The sequence below is a fragment of the Peromyscus maniculatus genome, chromosome 3 (assembly GCF_049852395.1).
Source record: "Peromyscus maniculatus bairdii isolate BWxNUB_F1_BW_parent chromosome 3, HU_Pman_BW_mat_3.1, whole genome shotgun sequence".
NCBI classification, from domain to species: domain Eukaryota; kingdom Metazoa; phylum Chordata; class Mammalia; order Rodentia; family Cricetidae; genus Peromyscus; species Peromyscus maniculatus.
In genome coordinates, this window is record NC_134854.1 from 77,016,918 (window position 1) to 77,033,858 (window position 16,941).

Genomic DNA, 16,941 nt, shown 5'->3' on the forward strand with positions numbered 1-16,941 from the left:
CATCATTAGTCCTCAAGGAAATGCAGATAATAACAATGTATGATGTCATTAGTCCTCAAGGAAATGCAGATAATAACAATGTTTGATGTCATTAGTCCTCAAGGAAATGTAGATAATAACAATGTTTGATGTCATTAGTCCTCAAGGAAATGCAGATAATAACAATGTATGACATCATTAGTCCTCAAAGAAATGCAGATAATAACAGTGTATGCTACCTCCTGCCAGAATGGCTGAAATGAAACAGACTGACAGCACCAGGCTCTTCTTCCTCTCGGTGATGCTGGATGAAGAATTCACCCTCCCCTCTCTCTTTTTGGTTGGAGTTCTCTGTGGTCCCATCACTCCCCTCCCATTGCTTTAGTCTTCCATTCTGCCCATAGCCTTCTCAGCCTATCCCAGGCAGCTACCGCCAGTCTCCTTGGGTCTCCATTGAAATTGTTTTCTAATAACTGGTTTTCCCCACACCCCATTAACCACAGATTCTATACTGGATCAATTTAACAGGCTACACAATGTTACATACACAAAACCAAGTGATACATCCTTAAGAATACTTCTGGGACTAGATTCTTTCATTCCACGCTGTTTTTGAGGTTCATTCATCTGTTGTGTCTACCCAAGGCTCCGTGCTGTAGAATATTCTAACTTCTATGCAGTTATCTCTGTTTACCTCTTCATTCTTTGGCCTCTTGGGTTGTTTACAATTTGAGGTTATTACTCAAATTGCGCTGCTATTATTATTGTGTGGAATTACTAGATCAGGGTGTACACATTTTCAACAGAAGACTGCCAGGGTTTGCTAAAGTGGTTTTATTGAGTTTGTCCATCCTTTCAGCAATATATGAAGGTTTGTCATGTGGCATACCTACCCCATGGTGCCCATGACGTATTTCTTAATGGCTTAAAAGTATGAAAATCTTTTTGTCTTGGCTGCCTTCAAACATGGTGGCAGTAAACTTCAAGCCTCTTTTATTTCAATAACTTCGGCCTGCTGGCACAGGCCTGTAACCTCGGCTATCCAGGAGGCTGAAAAGGGGGACTGAGAATGTAGGGCAGCCTCCCTGGGTTACCAGTGAGTTCGAGGCTACCCTAAGTGCCTTAGAGAGACCAAAACACAAAAGAAAGAGGGGTGGCGGAGGGCTGGAGTTGTAGGAATAGCTCAGTGGTAAATGTGCTTCATGCATTGGGCACTGGGTTCTGTCTCTAGGAACACAGGCAGACAGACACACGCGTGCACGCACGCACGCACACTCGCGAAATAACAGGGAGGGAGAGAAGGAAGGAAGAAAGAAAGAGACAAAGAAGAAACAGAACAAGAAGTTTTTCATCATGGGGGAGGAAGTAATTACATTTGGCTAAACTTAAGAACAACAGCATGGCAAGACAGACAGGCTCACATGCTCTTTCATAGTTAAGCCCATTTGAAGGCCACTTACCAAAGCGAAACTATTAGGTGGGATTGTTGCCCACTAATGTAATTTTCCCAATTATAAAACATTATGAAACAATTTATGATTAATTGACATCACAGTGAACACAGCAAACTTAACTGAAATGGTATTTGCCTGTGGTCAGAGGCTACTAAAATCGAACTGAATCTGTCAGTTATGATAGGAAGAAATCAGGCTGAGGATGGAACTCAGTGGAGGGTAAATGCATAGAATATGGAAGTCTGAGTTTCACCCCAGCATCTAAAACATGCAGATATAAAAATCGCACATTACAAACAATTTCTACTTTTGTTGAAAGCACAAATGGTTTATTTCTAAAGCCCTACATTGTTTAAAAAGAAATCATAGGGCACAAAATAATCTAAGGGCTCATGGGTCGTTTCTCTCTGGCTAACTGCGTGACTCTCATTGGGGGCTTTTGTCTCAGTGGAAAATATCTGCAAAAATACGGAAATTATCCCCTCTCTGTTTATAAAAAACGGTATTGTGAAGAACAATTGAAATGACCTGGAACCACCAGCTCATGCAGGAATTAGAGTTAATAAAGCGTTTTCGGTTGTATATTTAGAATGGTCTTGGAGTTGCTAAAGTGCTATTCAAATGTTTTCACATGAGAAAGCACGGGATGATCTTATTGTCATATGCTGTGCTGTGAGCAGAGCCAGTGAGGCGCTTCTAAGTACACTTTCCTCTTCTTGGCTTCAGTAGAAAGGGATGGAGAGAATGATTCATAATGAGCAAAACATGTATCGCCTCCTGGAGATCGAAAATAGAGAGAAGGGCAGATTTCCATTCTGGAGAATTTATTTGGGTTTTGGAAATGATTTGAGATGCTGATCCCCTCCATTGGCCATTTGTAGCCTGCTTCAGTTGACACCTCCATTTTCAGTCACAGCAAGATTGCAGTGAGTTGCAGGGAATTGCAAAAGTTAGGAATGCTAGCCGGTTTCAAATGCCTTAAAGATTAACAGCAGACAAAAGGAGGCTGGTAACTGCCTTCCTGAGTGCCCTCACATGTGTCAAAGATTAGCTAAATTAATCCAGATATTTGTCTAACTCAAGATGGATGGGGGAACAGGTGGTGTGTGCGTGCATATTACTCCAACACCAGGAGGCCGATGCTGGAGGGCCTCCATTTCAAGCCCATCCTCGGCTCCTTGGCAAGACCTTATCTCAAAAGAAATAAATATAAATACATAAGGAGATGTTGCATAAATAATGGCCAAACATATGCTGCTAAACCTGGATGTGATAAATCAGCGGGGTTTGGGGGGGGGGAATGCTAGCTGTCCAGTTGCAAACTTTATTGGGAAGTATTTGGGGCTCATACTTACCTGAGGGTTAGGCAGAGAGAAACAAAATTATACAAAGTGATTACGTTCCCAGATCAGTCCACTACACTACCTTAAACTACCCCCAACCCTGACTGTCTTGGCAAAGCAATTGGGCTCTGTACAACTTCAGTGCCGTACTTTTGCACGTCTTCATTTCCCAGCCTAGTTTTCCATGATGGGTGGAGTGTAGTCCAGTCCCGTAGCCGAGGAAGGAAGGTCAACCCTGTTGGACATCCAAAGTACAGTGTACAGGCATTGGTCCCTCTTGTGAGCTCTCCCAGATACATAGTGAGACTAATATCACATCCCTCCCCACCCCGCATCCTCAGTGACTTACTGCCTCACAGGAAGGGGTGGGGCAGTGACTTACTACCTCACAGGAAGGGGTGGGGCAGTGACTTACTGCCTCACAGGAAGGGGTAGGGCAGTTCTGGTTATTGATAGGGTGTCAGATTCACCGAGCTTGCCTGTTGTTAATACATTATTCTGAGCCGTGTCCTACAAGCTGTGGGATTAGGTCTTTATTAATAAAACTCCTCAAATGGTGTTTGCCACGTGTCATTCCACTTGAAAAGATAAAGAGGGTGGAATTAAATGAACAAGGGAGATTACTTATCTTATAATTAAGAACATTGTATATAAGGATGAATTTTAAATTTATAGCAGTTTTCTGGGCTGGAGAGGAGCCATATTAAATCACTTTCCTTAAAAAAAGAAAAAAAGTCTTTTGAGACATAAATTCTCTCTGAGGAAAAAGCAAAGAACAATGGGCCGTCTTTTCTTGATCAAGTGCCTGTATCATTCCACAGCTTTGAAAATGAAAGGAAATTTAACATTTTAAAGTTATCTCTCAGAAATCTAGTGTTATGAATGGGGAGAAAAGTGAACTAAAGTATTTGGAATTCGTGGAAACTTCCATGATGTAAGTTTGCTAAGTGAGCCTGGGGATAAACCAGCCCATCAAGGTTGGTGTTGGGAAACTGATGATGAGTCTTTGGTTATTTTTTTAGTTAGCTGAAGAGCAGCTCATTGAACGTAATTTTTAAAATAAAAAAAAAAATCGATAATTTCCTGGGAGGAAGGCAGTTTCTGTCTGAGACTCTCTTGAGCCTCACATAGCTTCCTCTTATTTTTTACAGTGTATAGTGACCTATAACAGGACCTCATGTCTGAGTATTTTAAGGACCTTGTTTACATCCTTATTCTCCTTTTCTTCCTTTTTTTTTTTTTTTTTTTTTTTTTTTCCAGGATTGTTTTAGGCTATATGGCTCAGATTGGCCACAAGTTCTCTATGTAGCCCAGGCTGGCCTCCAACTCAAATGAGTCAGTTTTTAATTTTCATATTTTTCTGACTAGGAATTGCCTTCCTAAGTTGGTAACCGCCTTTCTGCAGTGGGTCACGTGCATTCCGCTTTCATCCTTCACTCCATAGAGGTGGATGTGATTGATGGCTCAGTTCTCTGGTAAGGCCTAGAGCCTGATATTTGGTATTATATCTCCTTCTCTGGGAAATTCACTCTTATGGGGCCTGCTTTTCCCTCACTAAGTCTGCCTGGGTTTGCAGCTTCCGGGAATGACTTGTGATAGGACCTGCAGGGACAAGGACTGCAAAGGAATGTGACTGCTCTGGAACCATCAGGCATTTGGTCTGGATTTTTCTTGCTGGGTTGTAGCTGGAGTTATCATGGAATCATACATTTGGGACTTGAGATAGACACATCCCCATGGAAACAGAGCACAGACAGCAAACTTGAGTCCTGCTTCTTGTCTGATCCCGAAGCCATTAGTCACTTAAGTTTTACTCATGGTCATTGGGCTACAACAGCTTTTCTTTTCCCCCTTTCATCAAAAATAGTTAGAACCAGGCTTTTGACATGGTTCGCTTGCAACAGAAATAACTCTAAATAACACAAAGACTATCTCTCTTTCTTTGTTTAATACCAACTATTTCATTGGTAAATCCAGTTTGCAAACCTTTCATGTGCTAGTCCATCATGTATATTGCCATACAAAAGATTTCAAATTAGACAGAAGGCTTCTGCCCTATGTTACTAAAAAATACAGTATCTAGATGTTATTGCTCATAATGCATAGAAAGGATGCCTTAAAACACATACCACATACACGAGCACCACACACATCCACACCATACACCACACACATGCACAATACACATGTAACACACACACACACACACACACACACACACACACACACACACACACACACACCCTCTGTATCTATGCACCTGCAGAATAAACAAATCATGGAGTTTTAAATATTCAGAAAAAAAATTTGCATTTGTCCTTAACATGCACAGACATTTCCCCATTCTTATTTCCTATGAAACATAGCATAAGAACTATTTGCATAGCATTTACATTACATTTGCTATCATAAGTAAATTAGGTGATTTAAAGTATTTGAGAGGATATGCACAAATTATATTAAAATATCATGCCCGTTTGTAAAAGGAACTTGAAAATACAGCGACTTCCATATCCACAGGGTGCCCAGGAGCCAGTTGCTCATGGATCCTGCAAGATGACTGCATATGCACATGTACATAGTTATGTGTGTGCATAGGTAATACATGTATTTGTGGGTGTTACATCTTGAAATTGTGTTTCACTCATTTGTATTTAAGAAACCAACCGTCTTTTTACTGGATAATGTCAGGAAATCAATACAGGAGGGCAGAGAAGCTGACCGGATCAAAGTCCAAGAGGGTTTGGCTTCAGGCACAGTGATAAAGCGGGGGTTGTTTGTCTGCTCTGACCCAGGTTTCAAGGAGGCCAGTCCACCCACCAGCCCCAGGGCAGGGTGCCAAGCAGTGTGCCTCTGGCCCTGCAGCCCCACCTCCTTCCTGGATGCTCATTTCTCACCCACTCCTCCTCCTGCTCCCCGCTCTCCTCCGACTTGGCCTCATTCTCCAGCACAGTGACGCGCGCACGCACTCCCCTTTTGGCCCACGGACTCCAGGATGGAGTCAATTTCCGGCTTTAACCCCCGGTGCTCCCTGGGATGTGGTTTGCCTGGCTCTGTCCCTCCTCACCTAGTGTGACCATCTGCTGTCCACCAGTTAGCTCCCTGGCCCAGCGTGCCGGAGTCGGGGGAAGGTGAAGATGCTTAGGACGAAAGTGGCGGCTGGAGAAAAGACCGAGAGGCCGTCACCCCACACGTCCTCACCTCATCTAAAAATACTTCCCACTGACGGGCACAATGAGGAAGACAGCGAGTGGCATGTGCTGCCAAGTGCACCAGATTGTAATATTATACACTTGAATTACAAAGTCTGGATATTACAGCCATAAACATATGTAAACATTCTCCTGTTTTGCTAAGAAGAAGAAGAACAAGAAAAAAACCCCAATGATGTATTATCCAGATGAATTGTCATGGTCATCAATTATGTTATCAGACTTTAAATTGACAGAATTCCCTCAACTCCAGTGACATATCTTTCAGCCATGGTAGAGAAGGATGGTATTTTTTTTTTTTTTTCATTTGGTCTGATTGTTAGCAGGTGCTACTGTTGTGTTCCGTATATTATGATCCTAGAACTGGAAGGAAGCCTTAGATGAGGAACTGGAAACCCTGGCACATAGGCCAAGCCCAGCCTGCCACCTTTTGTAAATCCAGTGCTATCAGACCCCAGCCAGGCCCGTTCATGTGAGCAGAGCTGCTTTCTGTTATCACTAGCAGAGTACAAGAACGGAGACATATACCCCCAAAGTCTGAAGCAGTTTCCCGACTCTACAGAAAGTGCTTGTCAGCCTTGCTGGTAAGCTCTGACCACTTGTCTGCTTTCTAGAATGCTTTTATTTCTGTTGTCTCAGGAAAGTGTGTTGTCTGTTTAAAAGATATTTCTAGGATTCAACATTATATTACCTTTCTCTACACACACACACACACACAGAGAGAGAGGGGGGGAAGGGAGGGAGGGAGGGAGGGAGAGAGAGAGGGAGGGAGGGAGGGAGGGAGAGAGAGAGAGAGAGAGAGAGAGAGAGAGAGAGAGAGAGAGAGAGAGAGAGAGAGAGAGAGGAGAGAAAGTTTTTGAGGCAGGATGTCTCTGAGTAACAACCCTGGCTCTCCTGGAACTCACAGAGATCCACCTGCCCTGCCTCTGCCTCCCAGGTGCTGGGATTAAAGGTGTGTGCCACTGCACCTGACTGATCTCTCTCTATTTTTATAATATAGAATAAACTCAATCTGTCTTCCTTTTAAATTTGAGTTCATCCATTGTCTTATCTGCTTAATGAAAGCTCTCTGTACATTTAAAACCTACCAAGTGTCTCAGTGTGTGTCCGTTTTCCCCACATGGGAAGAATTTGTTCTTGTTGACTTTTCCAAATCCTGAATTTTAGAAAATGAATAACATTTTATTTTCAAACTTATTTTTATTATTTAAAATATATGTATATGTCTGAGGAGGGGTACATGCACAGAGTGCAAGTGTTCTCGGGGTCCATGAGACAGTCATCTGCTCCCCTGGGGCTAGAGTTCAGGCATGTATGAGCCACCTAAAGTGTACTAGGAATGGAACCCAGGTCCTCTGCAAGAGCAGAGGATGCTCTGAACACTACACTATCTCTCCAGCCCTTTTAAATATTTTTTTGTGACTTGACTACAAAGCCTTTTCATTGCCTATAGTGACATTTATTTGTTTGCCAAGAGCAGTAGATGCTGTAGTTTGTTGATGTTGACCAGTGTAAAGTGCATGCAGGTGGAGAGTCACCAGCTTGCATCTCCGAACATCAAGCTTGTGATTCGAGGCCTGTAAATGTTTTTAGTGTACTCATTCTGCAGGGGAGAGTTCTCATTAGGCCCATTTTGCAGATGGGGGACAGCAATGTTGTCTGGTTTATGATTGAAACCAGGAACTGGTAAACCTGTTCTTCCAGCACTGCTCACTGCCAAGGGCACTGTGATGAGCCTGCCAGGAAGGCTGTGATGTATCAAACAAGGCCCATTGCATGCTGGGCCTGGTACTGTGCTCACTCTGGGGAAAAGTGTTCTGCCCTTCATTGTGTATCTGCTACTTAATTTTAGCTCAAAGTTGATCTCTCTCTCTCTCTCTCTCTCTCTCTCTCTCTCTCTCTCTCTCTGACACACACACACACACACACACACACACACACTCATCACAAGTGGGACTTTGGTTCTTGGTGCATTACTTCATTCTCATCACTGGACGCTTCAGCTACAACAACAGGTTACAGGTTCACAAAAGAAGTGAAGGACAGCATGGTCAGCTCATTAGAACTCACTACTAGTAGAGGAAAGGTGTGTGGGTTTGGAGGGACGTGTGTTCAAGGATGTCTTCGGTGTATACCGACGACAGTATTAGCTTTACATTGCCATGTTACTCATGGGCAGCCCATTGCTACGGTCTGCGCTGTGCTGGTTGTTGCTCCTGATCTCCCAAGTTTCCGAGTCTAACGGGCCATAATTCACTTTCATTTTGGAATCTACACCTCAAGATTGATCTCTTCTTGCTTTTTCATCATCTTTCTTATGAAAACGAAGTTTTTGAATCACTAATGAAAATATGGAGTAAAAGAAACAAGGGAACATACATAAATAGACATTCTGATTCCTGGCAGAGAACAAAGATGGCGCAGCAGCCGTGCCGTGTGAATATGAGACAAGGGTGCTGCACTCTGGGGTGGATGCCCTCCAGCTTATTTCCCAGCCTGCGCATGCCTCCTTCGGGACTAAATCACACTTCGGGTACTATCGCTAGCATGGTGGTTTACGGCGTCCGTGTGTAAGGATGGCATTCTGACTTTCTCCTTTCAGTAAAATAGGACATACCTTGCCTGGTCTGTTGTTCTGCTGGTCTGCTCACCTTCATCATACACAGGCATCATTCTACACGGACAGAGCGTCCCACAGAGGCCCTCTTTGTGCCCTCTTCAGGCTACTGCACTTTCAGTCTTTATATTTACTACTAATGATGCTAGAGAAATCAACAGTTGCTTGACACATACACCACTGGGAACAAAGCACAGATGGTAACACCCCTTGCCCTCACCCTACCCCGGTGTCTGGATCCTGTGATCCTGCTGATTGTGTGAGGAGCAGAAAGGGCATCTGGACTCTGAGACCCCTGGCTGCAGTTGAGAGGGACCAAGAGACCTCTGGCTGCACTTGAGAGAGGCCAGTGAGGAAATTCATCGTCTGATTTGTAAACGGGAATGTAAACCTGGGACGCTTGGGGAGGACGTCATTAGGAGACAATAGGTTCAGGAACTTGCTGTCATTGTTATAGTCAGGATCTGAGTGAAACAGGACTTTAAAATAGGAATATCACTTTTCTTACCAGTCTTCCTGTCAATTCTACTGGGGAAAAAAAATCCTTTTTATTTCCTTAACCTTTTCTCTAGTTTAGTGGCCAGTGGGTACTCTCATCTTATCAGATATCAGATTTCTTTTCATAGCCAAGAAGCCTAACTCCCAGAACCACCGTTCCTTCTGCCTTTAAGAAAAATATTTTCTCCCTCCCTCCCTCCCTCCCTCCCTCCCTCCCTCCCTCCCTCCCTCCCTCCCTCCCTCTCTCTCTCTCTCTCTCTCTCTCTCTCTCTCTCTCTCTCCCCTTCTCTCTCTTGGAATTACATCCAACAGATGTAATTACCACGTTTAGGCAACAGTCATTCTTACATTTTTTTTAAGGTTCATTTCATTCTCATAGCTTCAGAGCTAAAGCTGGTATTTATCTCCACCTCGGAACAGAGGCATCTCTTTTAGCAGTGATGGGGTCTGGTGGAGGCCACCCTTCCCATCTGAGCTGATGGCATATCCCCTCTGTGTGCATTCACATATCTTAAGAGTTGTTGAATGCTCATGAAATGCAGGATGCCATTAAATTTTGTAGGCTTCTTTCAGAACTATTATTTATACTTCCCATGAAAACTTCAGTTATTTTTATGACAGACATTACTTTAAAGGAACAGGGAGGACAATGACTTTTCATTGAATTGTTCTCATGCATCTATAATAGAACCCAGTTTTCTTAACACTTCTTCTTATGACTTAATTTTCTTTAGTCTTTCTTTTAGCTTGAAAGTATACTTTATTTCTATAATTTCTCTACTTTTGTTTATTCAATTAGTGCATTTCTGGGGGGTTATATTAAAGAAGAAATTAACACAAGTTCAGTGCCCATTTTCTAGGGTTTTGAGTCCCTATGTTTAACCTTATTCTGCCAGCAAAGCAGTCACATGTCCTGCACAGTCTCTGTGTACTGTTCTCTTTTCTATAAAATGCCAATAAAAATATCATCTTATTCCTAGGGTGAATCCATGGTTAAATGAGTTAAATCATGGGATTTGCTGAGAATTCAGTCAGGACTGCAGAAACTGCTCAACAACCATAGCTATTAGGTGGCTATTACCATTGTCTGCATTGTTGGATTTTGAAGAGTAAGGACTATGTCAAAACAGCTTATCTCCAAAATCCCTACACAATCTCACAACAGAGGTAGGCACTTAGGGAATTTGTTAAGTATTTATAGCAGTCATATAATGGCCCCAAAGATGCCCACATCTAATCTCTGGAGCCCGTGACTATAGTGCGGTTGGCAGATGGAATGGAGCTTGCTGTCAGTTGACAGTAACATGGGGAGACTGACCTACAACTTCTTGGTGAACCCAAGATATCCACAAAAGTCCTTGAAATGTGAATGAGGAAGACAGAGAAGTCTACAGCAGAGAGATTAAAAGTGAAAGGGTCATTCATTGCTGACCTTGAAACAGAACCCACACTTAAGGAGTTTGGACAACCCTAGAGGCTGGGGAGGGGGAAAATGCTTTCTTCTTCATCATTTCTAGAAGGAATGAAGTCCTTCCCAGTATCTTGGGTTTATCCCATGGAGATCCATTTCAAGCTGTGCCCTCCAGAATGGCCACATAATAAATGTGAGTTATATTAAGCAACCAAGCATGTGGTAATTAGTTAGAGCAGCAATAGAAAATTAATAGAGTGACTAGCTGACTGAATTAAAAGATTAATTGTTTGAGATCGTGATCCCATTGAAAGATAGGTTTCATTATGTTAACAAATTGTAAGGAGGAGCTACTTCTCAACACAGTTCGCTCTTCTCTTCCTTCCAGATTCATTCCTTTACAGGAGCTCACCCTCATCATCATAAAGGTTTTCTAGTATTTAATGAGGCCCACACACCTCAATGAAGCCCTCCATTGACCTCAAGTTTTAACTCTAGACTTGCCTGGGACTTCCTTGTCAAAGCTCAGAAAAACTTTCACTTTGAGTATAGGGAGCAACCTCGACTGTCTGAGTAATGGGTGCTCTGAAATCAAAGTGGCCAAAGGCCCTGTGGATGTTCATCAAAGCTACAAGGTAGATTAAAGATTCGAACCCGGTTCAGTCCAGTGAAACTTTAATGCCTTATTTTCCATGTCTTAGACTTCCATGGCAATGCCATGTCCCAAGTCATCATGTGACTCTTCTGTCCTCCTGTTGTCAATTGTCAGGGGTGAGGATTCCTCATAGCATGGGTAATTTGAAAGCTAAGGTAACATTAGCAAGACAGTGACTTTTATTGTACCTTTTTCCCAGTAAGGCTCCTGGAGCTTCACCCAAACATGGGATGCTAATATTTAATGTAGGAGGAGGTGGGTTGTCTAGTACTGTGATAAAGTCTGGTCCATGGCCAAATCCCAGTCCTGGAATGGTAGGGATGAGGGGTACTGATGATGAAGACCTTGAGTTCTTCCTGGTCTTGTGGCGCCTACAGTCTCCACCTGGTCTTTGTTGAAAAGCAGATGCCCCCTTGATTCACACATGTTGCAGACACTGGTTATTTCTAGTGTCTGATAGGAAATCGTCAGGCTTGTCTGATGTTGCCTGAAGGATAAGCATTTGCTGGAGGAAGAAAGCAGCCCAGATGTTCAACAAGAGCCCAAGATGGAGAAGGAGTTCTGTGAGAAGGTAAGAAAGGATGCCAAGAGTGGAATGGGGCTAGTGACTAACACCAGCTGCCATCTTGGCCTTCTCCGGCTAGATCCAGAGTATACCTGTCATGCTCCATAAAGAGTATACATGACTATGAGTGATCAGTGCAGACTTGCTTAGAAACCCATCCTTATAACTTAATACATACACCAGTGGTGTGGGAGTGCTGGAGTTTCTTATGGCCCCTTCATGGAGCTCACTGCGACTACTTGTGGGCCTGTATCTTTGCTGTTCACCATCACTACATGAATTGTGATTTTACACAGTTTTGCTAACTTCCACCTCAGGCACATTCTTACACAAAATCGGCTAATAGACTGGATTTAAAAGCGAGGTGAGAGATACGTGTTTAGTTCTTGATTGGTAATGAATCACCAAAATCCAATGGCTGAACACATCACGCATGGACATTCTGCAATTCTGGAAGGTTAGAGTTCTAAAGTGGATCATCATAACTGCAATCCTTTTGGAGGCAGTAGGGAAGGATCTGTTCCTCACATTGTCCATCTTCTAGAAGCTTCTTATGTTCCTTGGCATCACTATGACCTATGCTTCCCTTTTCTAAGAATCTCCTGTCTTAGATTCTCTTGCCTTCTGCCTGTAAGGACTTGTAATTCCCTTAGACCTGTCCAGACAGTTCAGGATAACCTTCCATCTCATGTTCCTTAGTCACACCTGCATGTCCCCTGTGCCTCCTGGGGTACATATGTAGCGATTCCAAGATCAGGATGTGGTCTTCCTTGGAGCCGTTATTGTATATATCACAAAGTGCCAGTACCGTTCCACACCAGACAGCCACTTTCATCAAGGTCTTAAGCCAAGGCCTCAGTCTCACCCTGTTCTGGAGGCAGATAAGTCTTCATCACCCCAAGATAGCTTGTTTTCCATTATGATGCATATAATAGAATATGCTCAATGTGATTAGAATTAGCAATGCCTTATCTCACCCTTGGCTCAGTGGCGAAGGGTGCTGGGAAACAGATTTCTCAGCTCCAGGCCTTGCCTTTGCAGGTCTGTAAATTCCTCATCAGATTCCTGATTGTTTCAGTAACTCATCCTCCCATTGCCTTTTAAAGAGAGCCTCGCACTACATTCTTTTTTTTTTTCAGACAAACATGACATGTTTTTTAGTGTGCATCTGTCTAAAACTTTTCTGAACATTTCAACTTTCTGTTCTCATAGTTAAGAGTCATCGTGAAACTTAATCGTTTCCCCAGATAACTTCAAAGGATGGGTGAAAATGATCAAATGGGGAGGAAGTACCTCAGAAACTCTCCTGGGCTCCTTCCCACCCTACAGCTCCTCTCTAGGCCAATGCCAAGAGGAACTCAGGAAACAAGGGTGAGCCCTGAGGCAGGAGACATGCTCGGAGCCGGAGGTTGAGCAATAGAGCCAGAGACCACAGGGCCAGCCAAGCAGAGGTTCTTAAGCCAGTGGAAGATGCAAAGAGGGGATGAGCTAGTGCAAGAGGAGTTGAATGACATGCACAGAGTGGGGAAATTCTAGTAACGTCCTCGCTCCACAGTGCTTTGTATATGTGTCTAAGGGGCCAGGGCAAGATCTAACAGATGCCAGTCTGATCGTTCCTGCTACACACCGTCTTGTTACATGGTCATATACACTTACGTCACTCCATCATTTGGATCTCTGTCTCCATTCACTCACACTTGAACATCCACCATAACATGTCTATCATCTTCCATTTCACTTTTTCAGGCAGCATACTGAATTTTCTTTCTCATGGCAATGATCATAGGGAAACATGATCTTAATATGTGGAAGATACAGAGAAGATGCATTCATCCACATATTTGTTAGTTATCAATGATATGCCAAGTATTCTTCCAGGCACGGAGCAAATGGTAGCTAATGAAGCACAGAAGGGAACATCTTTGAGAAGCCTGCACTCAGGCTGAGAGCAACCAACAATAAATGAAAGTAGATAAAGTTTCAAAAACAAAAACAGGATAAAGGGAGGTTGGAGAGATGGCTCTGCAGTTAAGAGCACTTGTTGGAGTCAGGCTCAATTCCCAGCACCCACAAGGTGCTTACAACATCTGTAATTCCAGATCCAGAGGATCTGATACCCACTTCTGACTGCCACAGACACTGCACATGCTTGTGCACTTACATATAGGCAAACACAGAAAATAAATAAATCTTAAGAAATAAAATAAGTAAATTAGAATCTTTAAAATAGGGTAAAGATATATTATGGTTTGAATGTAAAATGTCTTTTGTAGGCCTACGTTTTGATTCCCAGATGTGGCACTAATTAAGTCTGTAGAGCCTTTGAGAAGTGAGGCCTGGCTGTCAGACATAGGTCACTAGGAGTGTGCCTTTGAGGCTCTTACCTGGTTCCTGCTTCTTGTTGGTTCAATCTGTGTACACTGAGGCAATTGGCCACCAGCATCTGGTCACATGCCTTCCCAGCCATGATGGAATAAAATTTTTCTGTAATTGTGAGCCAAAATAAATCTTTCCTCCATTCAAATATGCAGGCCCATCAATGAGGAAAGCGAAGGCTAGAATTGGGGACATAGGACATTGAGCTTGAGGATGGTGGATGTGGGCATTCCTGAAATGGGGACTTTTCCATGAAACCTAAGGGAAATGATGGAACTAGTTCATATATATCTAAGGGAAAGAGGAGCCTAGATCAGGAGAACAGTACCAAGACCCTGAAGTGTAAGCGTGCCCTAAGTGCTTGAAGATGGCTGGTGTGGGTGAGTATTGGTACAACAGTACACAAAATTGGCATGTGTGAGCAGAGGATAATTCTGAGGTCAGAGGAGATCTTAGAGGCACCAGCAATGGGTTCTGTCACCAAGTAATGAGAACTCACTGGAATGTATTAAGCTAATGATGTGACCTGACCTATTTTCACAGAAACATCCTGGGGTGGGTGTTGAGAAGAGAGGACCTGGCAGAATTAGGGACATCTGCTAGGAGGCTGTGCCAACAACCCATGAGATAAACATTGGCTCTGACCAGAGAGATGGCAGACTGGCTGGTGAGGAGAGGTTGGGTTTTGAGACTAGTTTGAAAGCAGAGCTAGAGCTGGATTCATTAGCCATGAGAGTAAGGCAATGTAGAGTTGAAGGGACTTCAAAGTTGCTGGAGAATGATTGGAAGCATCTTTAATTGAGGTGGGAGCTATAGCACAAGGAGCTGATTTGGAGGGCCCCATCAACACCTCATTTTTGAGATGTTCAGTTTGACATCGTCATTAGACATGCCAAGCAGGATCCTGCATACCTGTGTCTAGAAATTAAAAGAAAGATCCTGTCTAAGAATTTGTATTTACACCTACATATGCACACACCAAAAAAGCTATCAACTCTGGCCTCCGCTGTAATGTTTCCTAAAAGCATCACTTCTAGGCTTCACTTGGCACTGCCCTAGAAGTTCCCAACCTTGGTCTGAGAATCTGTGAGTGTAGCCCAGTAGTAGAGCTTGGAATAGCATGTATAGGTGGCCTGGATTCTACCCTAGCACCGTAAAAGGGGTGAGGGTGGTTTTGACCTCTGAGTCCAGGGCTTCTTCCCTCGTTCTGGCCTGTGTCCTTCTGTTTCCCTCTCCTCAGACCACAGCTTAGGTTCTCTTGCCAGTCCTTGGCTGGAGCTTGCAAATCCAACGGCAAAGTCTCAGGGAGGTTCCGCAGTTGAGTGAAGTGGGCGGGCACATAGTGGGCTGCGGAACACATATTCTATTCCCTCCAAGCACATTTATCCAAAAGGGGCACCCCTCAGTCTTCTCAGAGTCAATCCAGAAAGTGTTTAGTGCTGAATCTCCCCGTCTTCAAGCCGTTGGTAGCTAATCCAAACATTTTTTTTTTTTTTTAAGATCATGGGGGCCAAACAAAATAGAGCTGGGCCCGTTTCGGTTCCACAGGCAGCCAGCCTTCCCCCACTGATTATGTGTTGGCATGGCAAGCTTGGTGCGCCTGAGGTTTGGCCCCTGGACAGCACCTCTTGGATTTTCCATCTTGGTTTCCTCCAGTGCAGATTGAGGGCATGAGCAACTTCCCCATTGAGAGGTTCCTGAAGGACATTGTGCTACGGGCTTGGCTCCCAAAGTCCCTTTCTCTGAAAAGATGAGCCTCATACCTCAGGCCCCCAGGAGAGTGGTGTCCTAGGCTCCTTCATCCCCCCTCTTCCCATCCCGCCTCACTTCATGGACAGAGTGAGTATTGATGTCATCTCTTAGATGAGACAGGGAGAGCCATTGAATCAGCACCTCTTTCATAAATGCTTGCTGGTGAGCAAGATTGCAGAACAGTAGCTGAGCAACAATTTGAGTGTAAAAGCAAGTCTCAGGGAAGGTAGAAGGGACTTTCCTTATTCATTTTCCTACAGTTATGTATTGAGCATCTTGCTAGGCACCACTTCTTTTACTACGGGCTGTATGTACGGAAAAAAGATGAAATGCAGTCCACTCCTCGGAGATTCTCAGCCTTGAAGAGGAGACTGATATGGACAGGAGCAAATGATAGCAGTGTGAAGGAATTGGGGGGGAGAGGAGGGGGTGTCTTTTGATGAACTGGAGATTTAGCTCAGTGATAGAGTGTGTGCTTTGAATGCACAAGGCCCTGGATTGGATCCTCAGCCAACAGAAAGAGCAAAGCCTTTTCTAGTGGTGACAGCTGAGCCAGGGTTTGAAAATGAAGGGATGTTTCCCATGAGGAAGAGCATGCTGGGAACATGGAGGAGTGGAGGACCTCCTTAGTTATTGTAGAAGCTTCCCGTGTGAGAGGAGTCCCAGGAAGAAAGGGACCCAGGGAGGAGACTGTCTGAGGGAGCTTGTCCTGGGGAAAGAAAGAGGCCCAATGTCTTCCCATCTATAACCTGAACTCAGGAGGTATAGGCAGAAGGACCAGAGTTCAAGGCCAGCCTCTGAGCTGTATAACAAGTTCAAGGGACAATATGAGGGACACCAGACTCAGCCTCAGAAAAAAAAAATTAAAAAGACATAGGATGAATTTACCAATCCTCCAGGCTATGCAGGAAACAGAATCTGAAATTCCCACGTTCGGTGCTAATGTTCTTGCCAATATATCCTTTCAATCTCAAATTACATAATTTAAATAAGTCTGAAGTTAATTGCAGTTCATCGTGATTGCAGAGCTATTTATAGCACCAAAGTACACCTGAGTCAAGCCAGGACCAGTCAGGAGC

At 43.7% G+C, this 16,941-nt stretch overlaps 1 protein-coding gene across 3 annotated transcripts in view; it reads left to right on the forward strand.

Moving 5' to 3' along the window:
- The window catches only part of Chn2 (chimerin 2), a 277,744-nt gene that overhangs the window by 24,486 nt on the left and 236,317 nt on the right, over positions 1-16,941 (forward strand). Inside the window, exon 1 of one of the 3 annotated variants that reach the window (XM_076566835.1) lies at positions 4,221-4,251. The exons of 1 other annotated variant lie outside the window; for it this stretch is intronic. In XM_076566835.1, the coding sequence (XP_076422950.1) occupies positions 4,236-4,251 (16 nt within the window). In that variant the 5' untranslated portion in view covers positions 4,221-4,235. Of the gene's footprint in view, positions 1-4,220; positions 4,252-10,206; positions 10,271-16,941 lie in introns of those variants that run through there. One more of the 3 variants, XM_076566834.1, reaches the window with a different exon arrangement.